The sequence below is a fragment of the Anas acuta genome, chromosome 4 (genome assembly GCF_963932015.1).
Source record: "Anas acuta chromosome 4, bAnaAcu1.1, whole genome shotgun sequence".
Lineage (NCBI taxonomy): Eukaryota > Metazoa > Chordata > Aves > Anseriformes > Anatidae > Anas > Anas acuta.
This window is the reverse complement of record NC_088982.1, coordinates 28,207,669-28,230,014: the sequence shown is the minus strand read 5'-3', so window position 1 is coordinate 28,230,014 and position 22,346 is coordinate 28,207,669. Positions and strand designations below refer to the sequence as shown.

Sequence of the window (22,346 nt, the reverse complement as noted above, 5' to 3'; positions counted from 1 at the left end):
GAGACCATCTTTCCAGGTGTTATAGTTTTTTTCCTGTGTAAACTATCTATCTGCTCTCCAGTAACCTCTGGAATACATTTGCCAGAATGTAAGGTCATGCTGGATTGTAGGTGGATTTGTGTAAGTACTCTGCACTTTTATATCTTGACATTTAAATAGTTTTGCAGCATGTGCTTCACTTCAGAAAGCCTCTCATATGCTGAACCACACTGTGACATCTTGTGCATACATTATGTTGTATAAAATACAATGACTGTGATAATGAAATATTTCAGACTGTTCACTTTACTTACTTTTCACATAGACATTAAATGTTACAGAGGAGCTGGCATCTGAATTGGACACAAAAAATGTGTAAATGCCTCCCTCTGTTCCTTTTAATCGTGTAAGGTGAAGTTCACTTGTATAGCTGTAAAGAAAAAGAAATCATAAGTAATGCTCACAACCTAAAATCAATGGGGAATTAACAGGGAATTGTTGCACAAAAGCTAAGGTGGGAATTATTAGTGAACTCTTTTCTCCTGCCTACACCATCCATACAGACACACTTACCATGAATTATCATCCCTTTTGCCCCATAGCACTCAAGACTACTTTTTTTTTTTCCCCATGAGATTTTTGGAGGACCAGGACTCCAGAAAGAAACAGTGCATGGCAGAAATAAAAGCATAAACTTTTGTCCGGAGCATTGTGCTCAACTGTGGTGGTGGAGGGTGTCTCCACACACAAACTTTTAATTCCCCAACTTATTGAGCAACAATGATATCTCGTAGGTGAGTTGTAAGGCAGACTGGTCTCTCAGAGGGTGTGCTTAACTCAACACTGCTTCATACCCAGGGTAGCAAGACTTCACACCCATTACTGTGGTAAGCCACGTGTAAGGCAAGACCTTTTAAAACACAATTTTCTTGCCATCTACATTTTCATATTTCCAGAACAGACTCTAGTTTGCTGTTTCAAAGGGAAATCGATAGCACTTAAAGCCATTCTTATTACCTGTTATTGCCCACAGTCTTGAACTTGACATAATGGTCCGATGAATTCTGCAGTGTTTCATTCATGTACATCCAGACTTCTTCCTTCGGTTTTGGATATGCCTCATATTCAACTGTTAAATTTCCATTTTGTCCTGCATTTATATCTATTGTGGTATTCATTGTTGCAAGCAAACGGACAAATCCTTTAGCTGATGGTCATAATAGGAAAAGAAAAACAATTTCAGGGCCATTTAGGAGATTGCCACTACTCTAACCACACTTACACTACTTCAAGATCAGTGATCAAATGTCCAACTGTGAAACGGGAAACCTTATCTACAAAGCAGAACTTCAACCTTCACCTGCTAAAACCAAGACCACTAGCTATATATAGCAATGAGGCACACAACTTAAAGCAGTCTTGTATGCTTTAACAGAAAGAATTCCATCTCCTGGTGATAAATACCCTTTATTTGCTCTTGGAAAAATGCAAGCACATGCTTGATTCTACTCAAGTGTTTACATTTTTCAAAAAATCAGTCACTAACTTTATGGAATGGAAGAAACAGTAAAAAAGGCAAGATAAATTGATCATTTATGACAATATAGTACAGTATTTAATGATTCTTTGTCAAGTATAATTAAGGACGACGTTACAAATGAAGCTATTAAAAACTGTAATTAGAGAAAAATGTACTACGTCGAAAGGCCTGGATAGCGATTGTCTTAAACTAAGGCATTTCTGTTCATCTACTGCTGGGTCTTAATCTTTTCTTTGGCAGATACCATTTATCACTGGGTAGTTCTGTTCCAGAGTATCATGTGGAGCAGCAGCATCCTTACTGCAGTGGCTTTAATTTCATTAATAAACTCGTCAGCTTCAGGATTATTCACTTTGAAAGACAAATTTTTCAGTCCTTTTACAAAAATTCATGTGGGAATTACCAGTTTGACAGACAGACTACAATGACAAGGAAACATATTTCCTGGGAATGCTTGAATTTAGCCCCCAAATCAATCTCAGATCTCTGCCTCTCTCCACTTTCCAGTGATCAAACTGCTGTGGCCAGCTGGGCACCTGAGCTCATGAAAACAGAAGGCAACGGGCCTTGGTGAAAGCATATGGAGCTGACAGAGCACTTGACAGATGCTTCCGAGAAGAAAGGAAGACATACACTCATATCATAGCAAGCAGGTATGATACAAAGTATGCTCTATTGTCAAAAAGGAAAAAAAGAAAAGGTTTTAAATCTGGAAATTTAAGATTTTTAGTCCCTTTGAGACCTTTTTTCTATTTTCTGTGCAAGCACAGAGTCGCCTATGCAACCCATATTCAAAACTGTGCCCAAGAGAGTGCAAAAAACCTTTTTATAATCATGCTGTCAATGCCCAAAACAAAGTTCTATAAACAGTTTATAGTTAGATAAACCATTTTTTATAAAAGTAACTAAAACATTCACCAAAATACCACTATTTCTTAGAAATCTTTTTGCTAACATTAAAGCCGCAGTGATTTAGATTCTGATACAATCCAGTATGTTCTATACACCACTTCCCATGATCCTGGGAGCTGGCACGGTTTAGATAAATATAGTCAACTTGACAATGAACGGTGAAAGGAATCCAGGAGACAGAGTTTATTTTATTTTAGGTCAAATTTGAGAGGGTGAGGGGAGAGAAGTATCTTGAAAATGAAATATTCCAGCTTTTCTCTGGCTTTTTTTTTTTTTTTTTTTTTAACTAAGTACAAACTGTTTTTTACTAAATACAAACTTGTTGCTTTATTTTTTTACATTTTATAATGCTGTGCTTTATTTTACTCACATGACTTTCCAAAGTCAACCCTTTTTAAAACCACATTTGCATGTGCAGTAGTCTTTAGAATTCCTCTAGTTAAGAACTTCCCTCCTTTTATAATAAAAGCTTTCACATTATTCTCCTCGGGGAAAAGATTTTCTTTCATACTTAACACTGTTTCACTCTTTGACATATGAATCTAATCTCTTTAGTAAAAAAAAAAAAAAAAAAAATTAGGAAAACACGTTAAGAGCCCTACCCCCTCAAACGGTGTAGCAAGGTTAAGTGCACTCAAACCTCCTCAGCTATGCTGGAGATTTGACCCACAGAGATCAAGTGCTTCTGTTTTCTTTAAGTTATTGGGAAAGCAAAACAGGCTATATTGCAGGGGTATTTGTGCACCAGAAAAGCAAATTTGGTAAGGAAGAGAATACAAGGCCTGGCACGCAAAGAACAGAGCAGTCTCAGTTGTCCTCGGTTGCTATATCCTTGAAAGGTGAGGAATTTAAAGTATTTTAGCCAACTACCCAGACTCGGTCAGAATTATCAAGCATATGTCCTTAATTAGACTATCAAATTAGCACTTTTGGCAGCCATAAAAATTCAAAGGCCTGGTGTATCATACACACTAACATACAGCAGCTGAGATCTACATGAGTCCGTTATTAAACCAGGAGAGGAGGTGACTTCGCTCACTGTTGAGAGACATTATCCCAAGCCTAAGGAAGTGATGGATGGTGGATTTACAATGGTGGCGAGCTCCAAAGCAATTTTCGTGCTGCCTATGCACACTTCAGTGTTCCTCATTGCATTATTTTAAATAGAGATACATATATAACTTCTCCCACGTAAAAAAACATTGACGTGCCGATGTCAGCGAAATTTCCAGCGCTTGGAAGGCAGGTACTGAAGATACGCTTTGTGCTTGTGCTGCCAAATTACTAAAGCATAGGGATAGTACCACGCAAAGGTAAATTACTTGCTTCATTAAGACTGGATTAAATTTAAAATTAAACCAGAAAGGATGAGAAAAACCAGAGAGATGGAAACGGTGTTGGGTGGTTGTTCTAATACTGCAATCCAATCACATGCAAAGTGCTACAGAAATTAAAGTAGTCGCACACTCCATAGCCCTTCCTGAACCATTTCAGTATGATACCAGTCTGCAGTAACCTTTTAATAAAGCAATTTACTCATTCAGGTTTGGGGGAAAGGAGATAGAAGGAAGGGAGAGCTAGGTATCTTAAGATTTCTATGAGAACTATTTACCTAATGCTTTCAAGGTTACCGTGGCATTGGTTTTTCCAAAAGGGTTTTCTGCTTGGCATGTGAATTCTCCAGAATCATTAACTCCCACTGAACGGATGTTCAATGTTAATTTCCTTTCGTATCCATAATCACCCAAATTTCTGCTTTTGCTTGTAACAATCTGTCGGTAAAAAACAATTAACATCTAAAACACTGTGTATGCAGCATCTTTCCTCGATAAATTAAAAATAGAAGTAATTATAACTTCGCTATATTAATATTCATAACTTTAAACCAGAATAATAAGCCATCACGACAAACCTGTCACTAGAATCTCTCCATGCAAAACAAGTGTGTGATCAGCTGTCTTTGAGAGATAATACTTCCTCAAGTACTAGTCCTTTTCTTCATTCTTTCTTTTTTCCCGAACTGCACTGTAAGGCACCCTTCTGCTGCATTTCACTAGCTGCATTTCACCAGGTAAACTGCCCAGGTTCCCACACGATGTTTTGAGGCAGAAAGTGCTTTCAGCTCCAAAAAGATCCAAGGAGCCCCAAGGGCACACAGCACCTTGTAGTCACATTCCTCCCTCCTCAGGCAAGAACAAGTGTTTTCACCTGCCCCAAAAGCAGACCAGTCCAAAATACAAAGCTGACCCACAAATTTCTTCAAATATTTCAGTCCTGTGGAAAGAAGGGTGTTGTGCCTGCAGCCAGATTCAGCTCACTCTGAACTTCTAATGCCAATGATGATGAGGACCAACAGAAGGTTTTGTTTGCACTAACATTCTTAGAATCATATAATCACTGAATGGTTTGGGTTGGAAGAGACCTTAAAGATCACCCAGTTCCAACCCCCCACCATGGGCAGGGACACCTCCCACCAGACCAGGTTGCCCAAAGCCCCATCCAGCCTGGTCTTGAACACTGCCAAGGATGGGGCATCCACAGCTCTGGGCAACCTGTGCCAGGGCCTCACCACCCTCACAGTAAAGAATTTCTTCCTTATATCTAACCTAAATCTACCCGTTTATTTAATTTAAAGCCACTGTGCCTTGACCTGTCGCCACACTGTCTAATCAAGAGTCCCTTCCCATCTTTCTTTTAGGCCCCCTTTAGGTGCTGGAAGGATGCTATAAGGTTCCCCAGCTCTCTCAGCTTGTCTTCATCAGAGCTACTGAAAATGACCTGCATGCCTTGACTTTCACAATGTTCAGAGGCTGCAGCTATTGTGAAAAGTGGCTGCAACTCTGAAGTTTGGCTCACTACACAAGTGGTGCCTAAAAATCACCAAACTCTCTAATGATTGCAATGCTTCCCAGAGAAATACAAGAGAGAATTGTGAGATTTACACAGCATCCTTGCTCTGGAACCCACTCTGCTTCTCAGTCCATAGCAATCCACATTTGCTAATCTTACAGGCAGCTGGACACCTCCTTTCCAAAGCACTGAGTACATGATGACTCTATGTCTACATATGTGTGCTGGAACTAAAGAAAAAATAACTAATTTAGTTGTTGACTTTAGTTTCTGTGAGATTTTTCAGTGTGCATGGAAAGACTGATAAACTCACAATGATTAATCCAAATTCACTTGCTATGATTTTCTTGTAGAGTGATTTCAATTCTTGGAGGTGTCAGGAAGTTCTGGATGAATTTTATTTTCTCTACACGGTTTTGTTTCCTTCTGAGTAATAATAACCACCTACAGAAGTCTGTTTTGTATGGAGGTGCTTGCTTACAGCAAGTCTCCTAATTTTCAGACGTGGTGATAACCTCTGTCACATGAAGAAACAGGTGTGCAGTTTTTTCCTTTAACCTATTCAGGTAAAATTCTGCATCTATTTAAACATGAATTTTATGTATTCTGTTTCAGTACAAAATTTAATTTGGTAGTCAATATTTAAAAGACAGCATCCCCTGCTATTTACCAGAAAGGACAGAAAGGTCAAATTTATTTGGTCAAAAATATTTTCCTCATGGCTTTTACTCATAAAATGAAAAGGGAAAAGCATGAAAACATAAGGGAAGACCCCAATCTCATCAGTCATAACAAAGAAAAGCAGGGGGAGGGACAAGGAAAGAAATGCAGTTCTCAAACGAAAGACTTGCGGTTGACCTTGGCACAGGACCAAAAGCCCCATCTGCAGGTCCCACACTGCCTTCATGTCACTGAGACCTCAACAGCCCCCAGAGCCGCGAGGTGGGATTTCTGGAGCAACGAGCACTTAGTGAGAGAAGCTGTGCCAGATACCCACCCCGGGGAACCGGCCTCCAGTTCACTGTTTGCCTGAGGATACGTGATTTATCTGAACATCACAGCATCACAGAGGCCTTTTTTCTGTGAACACTTGGACTAAAAATTATGCATTCTGGTCAATACCAGTAAAAGTAAAGGCCCAGCCAATTAGCATGGGAGTGTATACGGGAGGATTTACCAACAGGTCTTCACAAGGGCCTTAAATCATTTAAGTTTTGGGGTACAGCCAGAAAACTAAAACGTGTCCTTAAACGCAAACCAGTGCCTGCTGATGCCTGGGCCTGCTCTTACTTACAATTTTTTGACTCATAGCCCTGTGTTTCAAGCACTGAGCTGCAGGACATGCTGGGTGACCATGGGAGGGGACCTCTCTGCCGCTGGTCTTCAGCAGAGCTGCGCTGCTAGTAACCAACTCTCCTGGAGTATTTATTTTGCTAATAATTGAATTTGGGCATGTCGGGCAGCAACTTCAGCGATCACTTCAGACAGTTCCCTAGTTCATTTTTTAGAACTTTCCCAGTTAGTGAAGCACACCATATAATTTAAATGAATTAATCATTCCTATGAATGCTTACTACTATTCCTGTCACATACAATCCCATGCTAATTAGCAGGTATTTTACTGTTAATGATAACGACTAGAATATGTAATTTGCAGTCCATGTGTTGATATTTGCAGCTCCCATTGATTGCAATGTGATGTGTAGGCACTCCGTGCTTCCGTATTTAGGCAGCCCAACAGAGGTCACCTAAACTTCACATTGAAGTGCCTAACTTTAGCTTCTGTTTGGAAAGAGCAGCCAGCACTGATAACTTCCCTCCCAGAAATTTTCAATGATCCTGGAGCTTTACATGGGCACGGACCAGTCGTTGGACCCTCACCAGTTTGTAGGATGTGGTATCTTTGGAAAGGCAGCAAATCCAAACCGACCCCGTGTCAGGTATGCAAGACAAGCACATGAACATTTACAGACAGGTAGTGTACTGTGCTGAGGCATACATGATGCAGCTAAAGGAACTCACCCCACTTTTGTGAGAGATCCAACTAGCTTGTACGCTGCTATCCACATCCGTGATTATGCATGTAACTTCAAATTCTTCCCCTTCTTTGAGAAGCTCATAGCTTTTGGATAAGGTAATGACTGGAAGAGCTTTGTGAACTGGAAAACAATTTATAAATGCATTACTTTTCATTACCCTTGGAGTTTCCCAGAGGGGATAAAAATCAACAGTCATTAACTTTCCAATAAAATTTCAGGCCTCCAAGAGGTATTCAAATTTCTTTAACATATTACACAGTTGTTTCTTTACAACAAGCACATTTCAGCTTCAATCTCCCTTCAAATTAAACCTAAGGTTAGACAATACTTGTTAGAGCTTAGCAACTTGCATGAATAAACTTGCAAATGTTGAACCATCAATAAGACAATGGGACATTCCATGACAGTGATTAAAATGTTGCACTCTATAACTGAAAATACGGCCAGGATCGGTCACTGAAGAACCACAGCCTAACATTAATTGCAGTTTTTAAATATAAAATAGAACAGCTGATGCAAAGTACTGTCTGAGAGGTCCCTGACAGGCCCTGACAGGAGGTGGACCTCCTTGGAAGCTTCTCTCCCCACGTAGGACAGGTACAGCTCGAGGTGTTCAGCACACCCGTCTCTGAAAGCGCTACAACTATGAAGGTTCAGAGGCAGGGGTGGCTGGAGCCAGGACCACTGACAACTTTATCACCTGGAAGGTAGGTGGTTACAAGTAGCCAGGATTGTCTGTTTTGAGAAATACTGCAGACCTACCGCCCTGTGGGTTAGCTGTACCCTTGTTGTGCTTCAGGGTGCCTTTTGACAAGTCAAGTACACTTGAGGACTATGCATCTCTTATCTCAGCAAAGCTCCTCAGCTCTGGTGCTTCCACAGTTTTCTTCTCTGTTTTCTTAATCCTTTCCTTAAAATTTCCTCACTTGTGAGACTCCAGGCTTGCACCAGTAGAAGTTAACCTCCCACTAGGGCTTTTATGCAGGAAGACTCAATTTCAAACTGTGACTGCAGAAAATCAGATAAGGCATTCTAGACTCTCTTCCTGCCTCTGACACAGACTTTGTAGTTGTATTAAGCAAATTATATGAAACTTAGGAAAATGCCATGCTTTTCATCCATTCATATTTTAACAATAATGTTTTCCTCATGTTGCTGCAAGCAGCTATGGAAGGGAACAAAGAACCATGTTTGCTCTCTTCAGATATAAATGCCCACATAAAAATCACACCACAGCAGCACCCAAGAGACATGAGGAAGCCAGTGCAGAATGCATGCTGTGTTCTCACCCACCAGCAACTTCTAAGGAAAAAAAAGAAAAAAAAGCCATAATGCCCCTCATTGTTTAGAGAAGGGCTGGACATAAGCACTCCCTGTGTTACAGTAACAGGGCGGTGTATGTTTGAGTACGCCTGCACAGTTCCCCGTTTCATGGACCCTCTTCTGACATTCTGCACCAGAAGTTCAGGCTGTGGGGTTTAAGTGCCATGCTTCTGATTACAAAAGCATTGCCTACAAAAGGTGAACACTTAAGTCTTCAGCTAAGGAGACAGTGGGGACTGGTACTGATTTAACACTACAGCCCAGTTATTACAACAAATGCCAAGACCGCAGTGCTGCCTTACTGCTGGTGGCCTTCAGCAGATGCTTCCACTCAGTGCACACTTCCTCCCAGATGGAGAACATGGGCAGGCTGCCCAGGTCCTCCAGGCCACCTACTGCTGCCCACCATCAGTGGGCTGCTGGCGATGGATGCCAAGTTAGTGCCTTGTTGTCTGAAGTCACCATTGTATTAAGCAAGTGCAGGCTTCTACCCCATAAAAAATGAAATAGTCCAATATGACAACTTGCATTCTCCTATGTCAGAGACATGACAGTTGTGTCAATCAACTGTTAAGCAGTTTCTTTCTTTGGCCATTCCTGAAAAAACAGTTGGAAAAAAACTTGTTACAGAACAAACACCAGAGACAGCAAGAATGGACTTGAATTTTTTTAGTCAAAGGAGAATGCCAGAGATGCCTGTACTGATTAAACTTTAGTTCTTTTCTCATTAATTAAAATTTCTTATTATTCATTAGAAGACATTAAAATTCTCTCTGTTAGATTCCAAATCACCAGGAAGAAGACTTCTTCAATTTGCCATATCAAACTGCAGACTTCAGTCAGCCCCTGCTGCCAACCCCTTCCTACTGCTGAGGAGGAGCCCAGGACCAAGCAGGGCACACCACCACAAGCATGAAGAAGCAAACACCACTGCGTCACCTCCTTCATGAACGCGAGGGGTGATGCTTGTCATGGCTGATCATCACCCTGCTCCTAACTCCACGTGGGAACCCACTGAATACCCCTCTGAAAGCACAAGGATGACCACTGGGATCCCCACCTCACGCTCCCTGCGCAACAGCCGCCACCTCAACATGACACCTTGGCCACACGACAAACACACTTGCAGTGGCAGAAACAATGCAGCAAAAATCTGCACAAGCGAGGGATGGTCCCTTGCTAGGCCTCACTGCAGCCCCAGCATTGCCCACACGTGCTAGAGGAGACACACTCAGCTGGAGCAAGGGATATTTAAGGAGCCCAAGAAGTACACGGAGGAGCCCAAGAAGTACACGGAGAGTAAACTGTCGTACTTGCCCCTGAGGAAACACTGAGACAGTCTCTCCCTCCGCTTCTCTTGGGAGTATTTATAGAGCAGATTAACAACATGTAGTGCGATAGCAGGCTCCAAACCTTCCACACAAAGCCTGCCTGTATTGCACTGTGCAGCCAGGCATGGGGCTTCTCCTTCCCAAACCCACCTACCACCCTGCCCTATTTCACCTGAAGGTAAAATACAAAGCCTCATCAAGGTGTTTGCAGAGCTAAGTGGTGTATCTGGCTGCCCAGCCACATCACATTTCTCATTTGTACTGGGAGCACAGTTGCTGTCGTGAACATCCTCACTCATAAAGACGGAGACAAATGATGACTCTGTGCTCCCCCAAGATCTGTCTCTCCGCTGAATCCCTCTTCTTCAATGTCATCTATCAGTTGTTCCTGCTGTCACTTATGGGCAACAGGCATGTGAGTCATGCATCCAAATTTCCACTTTGCCTGCACAAGCCTGTCCAAACCTCAGGGCACTGGTTTGTCCCCCAGGTTTAACAGCACAACCCAAGTTTCTTACATAGTGAAAAGAACACCTGGAAATCACCTTAAACAGGAAACATGAGTGATCGTGGCCAAACCTGCCCAGCATAGCCACAACCCATGTCTCACATGACAATCTGTACCCTCACACAACTTGCCCAGAACAAGCTTCCTAAGACCACCAGTTTTCTCTGGGCTGCCTACAGCAGCCAGAGGTGCCACAAAGTAATTCCTTGGTGCAGAAGCACATCTGAGTAGAAGATTCCAAAAGTCTCTAGATGAGCCACCACCTTGAGCCTCCCTGCGGCAAGCTCAGGACACAAGGGAAGACTTCTCTTTGGAGCACTTCCCATCAATTCCTGTGAAGATGAAAATCAGGTGCTCTACAAGAGGACAAAAATCCTGTGTTACCTGGCCTCACATTCAGGAAGATGTGCTCCGATATTTTCTCGACTCCGTTATGCTTTGCCAAGCACTGGTAGCAGCCCTTGAATGACCTCTGTACATTCTTTATAATGATGCCTTTCTGTGGATTAGGAATGAATGTCATATTTTTGGGGAGAGGTTTGCCATCACATTTTCTCAGGGTGAAATTCGAAACATCTGGATCTGTTAGTGGGCACACCAGAAGGATATCACTGTCTTCTTTTCCATAGATGAGAGAATCAACAAGGAAGAGCACATTGGGATCTGTAAAGGAACACAAAGACCTGTAAGAACAGCTGACATTGCAGTGGAAACTTCTGATAACCTTAACTCTGCAGCTGGGCACTTATTTCAAAGAATGTTTTACATTTAGCCAGTAAAACTGAGTATTACCCAATTCATGTTTACTAAGAGACATTAACTTTTGTCTTAAAAGAGCAGCACAACAGGAGATGTGCAGTAGCATTCAGTACCAGACACGCTAAAGAATAATGTGCACTAAAAATAAAACCTACTGCTTTTTTTACTGGGGGATGGAATTTTTTTTGTGCTTTGTGTAGTTCCAAACCCCCACCATCCACCCCCAACAACAGTAAACAGATTTTCACAGACCATTAAAAGTAATTTGCTTTTAGCTTGTGGCAGGGCTGTAAGGTTTCATGCCCACAGGAGGATTTTGAAGAAATTTATGAGCAAATGGAACTTGAAAAGCACCAAAATTATGGTTTTCACTTCTGTAAAATACATAATCTAAATGAACACACATTGCTACTAGAGGAAGCACCAAACAATTTCTCTCTCTCTCTCTCCTCCCTGAAACCAGGGGTATTTTTAGCCTCTGTAGAAAAACCTAGGCATAGAAACAGCATATCTGATTGAAAAATCATCATGTAATCTTTCACAAAATAACTTTTCTAAAGCATTTCATCTTGGCCAACCACAGTACACAAACATACAGTAATTTAAACACTTTTACAACCAATGTTGAAGCCCATGATAGCCGATGACCTTGAAACACTAAGAACCTGGCCATTAATAGCAAACACAAAAATAAGGGATGATGTAGTGACACTCTGTAAAAGCATATTTCAGCTCTCATCTGCCCTCTCTACAAGGTAGCATGAATTAGAATTTTAGAAACAGTTTTCTTTCTTCTTGTAAAGTGGCCTTGAACAACTTGAGTCGCTAGAGATCAACAAACTGTGACAACAGAGAAGACTGAGAAGTCTGTTAAGATAACAGATAATATGCATTTGGTTTAAGACAAGACGTATCAGACTGAATATGAAGCATGGGACATTTAGGTAGGCCATTGGGGAATGCTTTCTATCACAAAGGTGGTTCATCACAGAACAGAGAAGTTAGTATCTGGTTTCTAAGTGAGAGTGAGGAGTAGTTTTAGCCCTTTCAATACTGCTGCCCAGGAAGAAACCACAAACTAAAAACATAGAAAACTAAAGCATCAGTCTACACCTAGAAAATGGAGACTACTAACAGAAACGGAAGTGTAAAGTATGTCTGAGCAGACCTAAAGTGTGACATTTTGCACACAGAGATACACAGAGAAATGCTACAAACAGCTGTCACTGCTAAGCTAGGAAACCGCATACTAGAAGTGCTCATCTTAACGTCCCTGGTCTCAGCAAGTTTACGGATTGGTTTCCTCACAGTCCAGTTCCTCCCCAATACAGACAGAGCCAAAGTATCTTCACTGTACAGAAAGCACGGCTCACTATGGAAAAAATCAGAAGTTCTTGAAAATAGAAGAAAGGAACAAAGACCTGTTTCACCAACAGTTGAACCTGCAGGGAAGGCCTTGTTGGGGTAAGCAGAATCACTGAGGAGCTCTCCTCCCATCTTCCATCCCCCTCTGGAAGGGAAACGTCATGGTCAGAAGACATGGAAGGATTTGTTATAGGGAATCCAGGCTCAAACAAGGCTGCTCATAGTCATACTCTTTCCTTCACAGCTTTTCCACCCCAGATACACATTGCACCTGCCTTCTGGGCATAAGTCAGGTTCCCAGCACAAGTTGTGGAGGTGCTTGTCATTGCTCATGTCTGAAAAGACTTAAGATCAAGGGATTTTTCGCTCTTATAAAAGCATGTGAACTAACTTGATCTTCACTGAACTTATTTGGACAGGGACACAAACTGCTTCTGTAGATACAACACAGGCACTTTCTGCCAAAGCAGAAAGGTGAAAGAGACACACGCCTAAAGTCTGTCAACAACTGCGTCATCCTTGATCATAGGGACACAGAAAACTCATTGTTAGTAGATCAAAATCAGCATAAGAGATAAACACCTGTCACCATTTTATGTGCCACTTGGGACTGTGTAGGACTGAGGCTTTCCTTCTGCAGCTTTACTTTTGGTCCTGTTTTCTCTTCATTCCCAGCTGTACAAGCAGAAACTGTGGGTGCCTGTGGCAACCTCACAAGCAGCTGTGCTCATGGCACTATTTTCAAGGTGTCATAAGATGTCACTGAAACACAGCTATAAAGGCTGCCCTATTAAAGGCCACCCTATTGCAAAATAATGGCCAACATCACAAACATTCACTTTACTGCCAAGAATTTGTCAAAGTGAAGCTTGCACATTTTTCACACAGTTAAGACAAAGAAGTTAACAACATGCTGCATGAGGGCCACACAGCTTCTCTGATGTTTTGGCAATCACGCTCAGCAGGAGGGTTGCCTGCTATCCTAAGGTGAAGGAGTCATTTGAGTAATGGAAGACACAAATGTATCTATGATCACAGCTGTCTCAGATAATTACCATGACCTTCAAGAAAACAGCTGTGGAAGATAAAGTCAACAATGTTTGTCAGGTATGGGTAAAATACACGCCAGATTTCCTTTGGTCATAGTCTCAAAGAAACACCAAAGGTCAAAAAAAATCATTCACGGTAGCTGCATGGCTATCTGGACAACTCAAGGGCTTTGTACTTTAAGCTGTGTGCCCATCTGACACCTTCCCTTGCGAAAATACTCCTTGCTGTGCTGCGCTGGTATCTCCCCACCTTGGAGAACAACCTTGCAGTAATTCCCAAAGGACTGGTAGGGTTCAAGGAAAGCTCTCCAAGGCAACCCCTGCTGGATGCAAGAATGTGGAAGCTGTAGGACTTCTTTACATCAACAGGGAAAAAAAAGATCACCAGAACTATGCAAAGCAGAAGCAAAGCAACTGTCTTCCTTACAAAGGAAAAGGGAATTCCAGGCATGGTAAACTGGCAGCTTGAAGACAGCTGATGAAGCCACAGATTGGGAGTGAACAAAAGAACAGAAGAAATATGAAGAACACACTGGACAAAAAGGAAGAATTAGGAAAATGTGTCAGAGCAGAGGATTTTTTTTCCCTTCTAAGATGTATCTGAGCAGACACAAGGTAGATCAGGAGCTAGAGGCAGAGGAATCATTTGCTGCCTGCTGGCCTAACCCTGAGAGCACAGCCTCAAAAAGCCAAATCCTACTGCTAACTGCCTCAATAAATCAAGAGCTTGGGGTCAAACCTTACATTACTCCATACTGATGGACAGCATTGAATTAAAAAACACATTTCCGTACATGCTGCTTGTTTCCTTATAGTACAACTGACTCACACAACTGATTTAGGTCACTTGACTAGCTTCTACATGAACAGCTCGGGTATAAAATCTCACCACAAAACAACAAGGATGTAAAAAGAAACTCATCCAGAAATTTGCTCTGGTGAAAAAGCCATTGCAAGCAAAGCTGGGATGAAGTTTTCTTTCTGCTGGGCAGGAAAGAAGTTTTCTCCTATTAGTCCCTCGTGCCTCAACTCAAACATGTTTCCTCCTCCAGCATTTATGATCCTGTTATTTTGGGAGTGAGAAAGGATGGGGGAAGCAAAAATAAAGCATTCAGTAATAGTTACCTTTAACAAAAACATAAAAAGAGGTGACAATACTCCCTTTGCTTTTGCATACATATCTGCCTATGTCTCTGACTGTTGCATTTTTGGTGTACCACTCTTTCTCATTGGAACTCTTTGTTTTTGCTGATGGGTCTGAGTTCTGGAAATTCCAAGTCACAGGTCCATCCTTGTTGCACTTCAGCCTTAATTCCTCCCCTTTATTCACAACCAGTGAAGATTCTTCATGAGGCAGTGAACCACCTAAAAAAAAAAAAAGAACAAAAAAGAAAACCACAAAATACAATGCCTGTCAATACAATGCTCTTTTTTTTTTTTTTTTTTTTTTTTCTGCAATGAAATTGTTATTTCTAGTTATATACATGCAGTTAATATTTTTGGGGTTGTTTCTTAAAAGTACTAAGCTGTAATGGCACTCCGTGCAAGTATACAGCCACCTTTTGCCTTGCAAGACCTAGTGCACACATAGCAAATAACCACTGCAGATGGAAAATGGCCTTTAAAAAACCATTTGAAACTAGTTTCAGATGCACCAGTTTCTGCAATGGTTTGGCTTTTGAATGGGAACAGACCCAAGCTATTTAAAAATTAAATTCAAGAACATATGAGCCTGATTCTACATGGCAGCACTTTTAATCATTCTTTGTCATTTACTCAGTATGTTGCCAAGAACTAAACTTTCCTTGCTCAACAGTTATCTTTTTTTAACTGTTCTCCCATACTCAGAAGCTCCACTCACACAGTTAGAAACGTCCAGTTTAACAAAAAAGCCACCACCTACTTTCCACACTTTCTTTTCTTGAGGTAGTAATTTGACATTTGTTTAAAAAAAAAGAAAAAAGGGGGAAATATCCTTCAAGCTTCCATCCCAACACTATCAAAACCTTGTCACCAAGGCACCAAGCTCCCAGTCACTAACACTGCTCAAAGTGAGCTGTTACAATCTCTTTCACTGAACATACCGTAACACAACTTTTTTAAGCTCTCAGAAAGTAAAGTGGTGTAAAATTACCAGCCTCAATTCACAATTCCCAACCACTTCCCAGCTTACATGGTGTACTTGGAGAAAGAAGCACTTCCAGGCTTCTCTGGCTTCACTATTTACATCAGTCAAGCAGGGGGTTGCTGTGTTAGCATACCCTGATAGGAAAGTCTTAGTGAACATACAAAATGGAGTTCATAGCTAAAAAAACAGATAAATTCTTACTACTAAGTACTTGCTTGAATATCCGAATGATGTACACAAGTACTGAGCCAGTATTTAGTAACAAGCCTTTCCCCTTCTGGAGCTGCTCTTTTGTCCTACAAGCAACCCCTAGCTTGCAATGAGCGCTGTTAGCTAACGTCCCTCTCATGTGAAGCACAGCTGTGCACGACTGTACGACATCCACATCTAGAAGCAGAGTCACGCCACCGAAAACACTGTCTGCATTCAAAAACACTCTCCGGGCTCATTTCTGAGGCTGAATTTCCCTGCCCACACAGATGACAACAGACGCTTAAGCAAAACAATCAGATAATTAACTGGGATGAGATTATGTAGTCCAGACTTAATTCACTTATCTCACGGCTTTAGTTGTTCTGAAGGTGCATACTGGAGTGAGACCAGGTCAGGTAACTGCTCCCCTTCCTGACAAACCCAGCAGCTAGGACAGAGTGGGCTGCAAAGGATGGTCAGACCACCTGCACAGTCTAATTACTTTGTTTGTGGTCTGGGTCTTGCAGGGAGCCCTCATTCTCCCCCCACCTTCCTCTGATTAAAATTCATTTATCAGTGCTCAACCCAACAGGCAGTTATTTTTCCAGCGTCACCAGAAATTTTCCACATGAAGCCCACTAACCCTGCATATTCATTTCCATGACTGAATGCATAAGCAAGCATCCTAGAAATAATAATTGACAAAAAAAAAAAAAAAAAGCAGAAAAAATCACTTCTAATTTCAAACCTGCCACCTCAAACAGCAGGTGTGAGCCTATGGCATGGCAGCTCAACCGAGGAGGGTAAACTCCAGCATCTCAGGAGTGAAGGTCCCAGCCAGCAGTGGCTGGGCACACAGGAGGGCAGAGGCAGACTGAGAGCAGGGCAGAGGCAAGGAGACCTCTGATGTGCAAACCCCTCAGATCAGAGCAAAATAGCAAAAGTGCAGGGCTTTAGACCCACTCTGGCACTAGATTCTCAGGCTGCAGCCATGAGGCAAACACCAATGCTCCCCCTCCTCATACCGTGCAAGTGCAGCCGTCCTCCACAAGCACAAGGGATGATGCTTGCAGAGGCCCAGTGTTACACAGATCCTAATTCCACACGTGAAAGGGGCCAGGGGGAACCCACTGGACACCTCTCTGAAAGCAGAAGGATGACCCCTGGGATCCCCACCTCACACTCCCCGCTCAACAACGGCCACCCCAACGTGACACCTTGGCCACATGGACAGAGACACACTCGCAGCAACAAGAACAACGCAGCAAATGTCTGCATAGGTGAGGGATGCTCCCACACTATGCCTCACTGCAGCCTCAGTATTGCCCACCGTAACACACCATGCAGCCAGGCATGGGGGTTCTCCCCCTTCCCAAACCCACCTACCACCCTGCCCTATTGCACTTGAAGGTGTAAAGTAAGGCTTAACCAGCTGGTTGGCAGAGGTAAGGGACAGACCTGAGGCAACCAGTGCATAGACAAAAATCAAAACCGACCTACAAAAGGAGTGTGGATGTTCTGTCTGAACCATACAGATCACTGTGATGTGCATGAATGCTGAGGGATATTGCAGCAACAAACCCGTCCCCTTCCGAAGACCAGCTCTTTAATCCTAACAATATCCATCACCTCGTGCCCCTCTAACGTGTAGCACAATACAGCACAGTTGGACTTGACATGTGATATCCATGTCTGAGAGAGGGAAACATTTATCAAAAAACATCCCCACTTGCATTCAAAAAAATGAGTCTTCTCATTTCTGAGGCTGAATTTCCCTGCCCACACAGATAACAACAGATACTCAAGAAAAACAATCAGATAATTTGCTGGGACGAGATTATGTAGTCCAGACTTAATTCACTTATCTCATAGCTTTAGTTGTTCTTCAAGTGGATTGAGACCGGGTCAGGTAACTGCTCCCCTTCCTGACAAACCCAGCAGCTAGGACAGAGTGGGCAGAAAAGGATGGTCAAACCACCACAGTCTAATTACTTTGTGGTATGGGTTTTGGAGGGAGCCCGTGTCCGCTCCTCATCTCCCTCTGATTTATATTTGCTTACAACCTGAGAGGCAGTCCAACAGTGACTGTTTTTCCAGTGCCACCAGAAATTTTCCACACAAGGTCCACTAATCCTCTACACAAACTCACACGACCGAACACATAAACAAACATCCCAGAAATAGTAACTGCCAGAAAGATTAAGAAAAACATCATTTTGTATTTTTATGTGACGTCTGTGACTTTTACCTACTCTTTTTCTTAGCATTCATCATACCCATTCAGGTTAGGAGTTCAAATTGTGTAACATTTATTACAGACCATCTAGCAAGTTGGTGGGTAGTTTTTACAGGTGGTAAACAACACAGCAGAGCATGACTCCATCCAGGGGCACAAGAAATACATTGCATACTGGAGCCAGGGAAAGAAAGGCAAAGATGAAAGGAGCATACTGTGGTACCCCACAAGACAAGCTACAATATTGCAGTTGAAGCCATCCTGCACATTTCAAGACAATGTTCTTATGGTTCCTTTTACACAGCCTAGAATTTCTCTGCCAAACAATTTACAAATTGATTTAATCCCTTGTGCAAGGAATTCCCACAGCCTGAAGTTTACCTGTCACCTTCTGAAACAAGGTGTCTTCAAGAAAAGGAAATATGGCAGTGTAAAGACGACAGGTGGCAAAAGGAAGGACTACCAGATGTGTTTAGTGTTCTACACCCAAATATCTCCTATCCTTAAAAGAGAATTAAAACAGTGCTTAGAAAGAAAGGAATGACTTTGTATCTTCTTTTTGGAGGAATAATTAAACAGCAGAAATCTGGGAGTTTAACCACCAATTTGTAATCCAGTGTATTAATCCCCACAGCATATGTCCATCTGCCATCTCTTGATCTTTTCACAGATTGTTAATGCCTCATGTCTGAGACTGCTCCATTTGTACTGAACCTGAAGTACAAGGGTGCTCCTCCAGGCACGCTGTTGCTCTTGTGCGCTCCAGTAACACCAGCTATAAACATATAACCATAATGGTAACACTAAGAACTTGGGAATCCTGTCTGGGGGCATCCTATATGCTAAGGATGATCTCCAAGTGCAGAACCCCATGGGATGCAGTCTGCTGTCTCCTCCCAGGGCTCCGTGTTGACCCAAGGAAGGACCATGACTTTACCACTCACCTGTGGGACTGACAACTCTCTAAACAACAGGATGGAGGAACCCACAGCTATGTCTCAACAGAAAATTCCCAGGGATAGGTCAGGTACATAGAAAAAATGCAACCTGGCATGCTGATGCTCTCTCCCTACCTCCTTACATCTTGGAAAAGGAGATGGACCACAATTTCATTATTCAGCTGAGTGTCCCAACCTCAGTGATGCCCACCTGACCGCAGGGGCCCCACAGGACAAGGGGAAGAGAGGAAACTCATCCTCTGCTCCCATGGTTCCTGTGGACTATCAGGGACTGTTGGCCATGGTCCCACCATGAAACATCCAACCCTTCCCATGTGTTCCATAGCCAGAACACCACACTGGGGCTCTGCATGACCCTCTGGAGTTGTCCTCAAGGGCAACCAGCAGGTAGGTAATTATGCTAGCAAAATAAATTGGAAAAGCCAAATACTTACTAATTAACAATGTAAAAAACAAACAAACAAAATAAATTGCAAAGCTCAGAGTTGGACAGCCCAAGGCTCATTTTGGATGTTCTAAATCTGTGTCCCACAGCCAAAAACAGTCAATTCCACCCTAGCTTCTCCGTGTAAAATAACAAATCTGAATTAAGAACTACAATGCTGGGATCACTTGTGAACAAGGCTGCGTAACTGCAAAAAGAAGCAGAATACATGAATATATTACAAGCAGTTTCCTAAGCCCTAAAAATGGAGGGAGAGGGAGGAAAGAGGGGGAGTACGGCACTGGTGAGTTTTGCATACAGAAGGAACATCTGGAAAACCAGGCTGGAGGAATTAGAAAATGAAACGGCTCTAGATAATACCAATAGGAAATTCAGGTCAAATTGCAGGGATATGATTAAGGACAGCAGAATGTTCCTGTAACAATTAAGGGATGTGCAAACACAAAACCTTTGGCTAAGGAGTGCACCAACCTGGAAAAAAGTTGTTTTTATGTGGGAGTTTTTTCAGCCTCAGCCACAAGGCTGCCATAGCAGGAGAAAGCACGTCAGGTGCACATCCCCATCATGCTCATAAGCAGCTCGAGATCGTCTCCAGCTGCCAGGCAAACAAAGGACATGGGACTGCCATGGGATAAGCCAAAGAGTCACACAGTGTGGATTTTATTCCCAGCTCTGCCACAGGTTTCCTGCAAAACCTTAGGCCAGCAGCTTAGTCCCTCTACTTCCTTTTTCAACTCTTATCTAAACATTAAAAGAAACAAGTTTGTAGTATTACAACAACACAACAGATAGCTTTCAGAGAAGAAAAACAAACAAACAAACAAAAAAAAAAACAACAATAACAACTACCAAAAAAATGTGCCTTACCCTACCCCCTTCCAAGTTAAACTTATCTCAAACATCTTCCAAGATGAGGGCATAGCACAACTTCACATTACAGCCACACATACAAACACCTCATTGTAAGGACCCCTATTTTGCTATTGTCATGCAGTGTTGCTGTTTAAGGAACCCCAGGCACACATTTGGGAACCCAGCCTTTCTGTAGCAGCTGCAGGTGGAGCAGCCCAACAACAGCAGAGCTGGGCACTGACTTCATTTCAAGAGATATCACACAGACCTCACTCGCTGCATTTTTCAGTTTCTCATCTACAACAACATAAGAGAGCAGAAACAAGAGATAGGCTTTATCAGTTAAAGTAGTGGCGCTGTTGTAGATACAGTGGTCTGGGGATATCAGCACGACATGGCTTGCAGGGAGGTAATATCCTCTTTCAGCATGCCCAGTACTGCTGGAAAAATGAATATGGTTTCAGACACACAAGCCTCCTGCAGGTCTGAAAGAGCAGAAGCAAAAGTAACTCTAACTCACATGCAAAAGTCACAGACAGCAGAAGCCTGCCTATTTTTCTGTATAAGTTGGTCTAATTGAAGCTACCTTTCCAAATCTGTCTCTTATTTGTTAAAGCCACTATGCACTTGATATACATGTATGTTATTGCACAGCCAAATTTAAGACCATTTCAGTAAGTTGTTTTTTTTTTTTTTTTTTTTTTTTTTTTTTCCCTGCCATTTTATGCCCCAAAGAAACAAGTAAGTGGAAAACTCACATGTTAATCACGCTGAAGGAACTTTAATTTACTCCGGTGCATAAAAACCTCCCAGATTTTTTCAAAGGATAGATGCTATCATATGCTTACTTGTTTTGTTCCACTTCACCAAACAGACACTCTCCCTTATGCTAGATGAAAAGTTTTGCAATGGCAAATGTCAGTTTTCAATGATTTGATCTGAAAGCTGCATCACATACCACTACAGCTACACTACAGAGGAAGACAAGGCTAGCAGTATACCCTCTTACTTTGCAGAAGAAACCATTCATGCCAACACCCAGGCTAGTGTTTTTCTCAACAACATAGACCAAAAAAAAAGACCAAAGACATGATTGTTCCTCGCAAGTATTGCTGAGTCTCAGGACATATGAATGCCACAACTCTTTACTGATTGAAAGACTGACCTGCCCCGCTGCCCCAGTTTCACTCTGGAGACTGAAAACTAACTTAACCGTCAGCAAGCATGTATTGTAGACTGATTAGGCTGCCCTGCAGACCCAAGTGTTTTGCTTCTAACCCATCTAACAGAGTCACTGCCATCTGCAGACCAACAGACTTTTCAGTGCTGTGCATTTCCCAAGTAGAAGTGCTCCTTCCCAGCGGCTGTGCTAGCACTTGCACTGAAGTTTTGCATCCTCAGAGGCTCCAAGTTACCAAGCAGAAAAATGGGGGAGGATGAGCCTTGGTGTTTACCCAGCTGCATGAGGGCAATCACTGTCTTCTCACATAGCGTCCTCGTCACCCCCTCCCCAGTCCCAAACCCTTCGCCCTTTAGGGGCAGAGAGGCAGCATGGGGCTGTGGGGAGGGCAGGAGGAAGAAGCGCAGCGCTCAAAGGAGCAGCCAAAAAGAATTCTTCTGCAGCCAGATGAGTGGAGAAACGGGTATCTCCCAACACAAAGAGCAAGTGTGGAGCCAGGCGATTCCCACCCATGACAAACTCCAGAGAGGAAATGGAAGGAGCCTGGAACAAAGGTTGTCTTTATTATCTGTTAAGGGTTAAGTGTGAGAAACCATAGGTGTGGCTGGACCTTGGCTGCAAGACACCCCTGCCACGCCACCTCCCTGTGCAGTGCCATCCCACAGAAAGGCTTCAGCTCTATGTCCTGAGACTGCTCTT

At 42.5% G+C, this 22,346-nt stretch overlaps 1 protein-coding gene across 2 annotated transcripts in view; it reads right to left on the bottom strand.

Annotated features, from left to right (window-relative positions):
* Nucleotides 1-22,346, bottom strand: part of KIT (KIT proto-oncogene, receptor tyrosine kinase) — a 54,020-nt gene that overhangs the window by 21,593 nt on the left and 10,081 nt on the right. Inside the window, exons 2-7 of one of the 2 annotated variants that reach the window (XM_068680345.1) lie at nt 14,781-15,020; nt 10,867-11,145; nt 7,304-7,440; nt 4,044-4,203; nt 997-1,186; nt 294-409 (exon numbers count right to left, since the gene is read on the bottom strand). In XM_068680345.1, the coding sequence (XP_068536446.1) occupies nt 294-409; nt 997-1,186; nt 4,044-4,203; nt 7,304-7,440; nt 10,867-11,145; nt 14,781-15,020 (1,122 nt within the window). Of the gene's footprint in view, nt 1-293; nt 410-996; nt 1,187-4,043; nt 4,204-7,303; nt 7,441-10,866; nt 11,146-12,662; nt 12,789-14,780; nt 15,021-22,346 lie in introns of those variants that run through there. The other variant, XM_068680346.1, reaches the window with a different exon arrangement.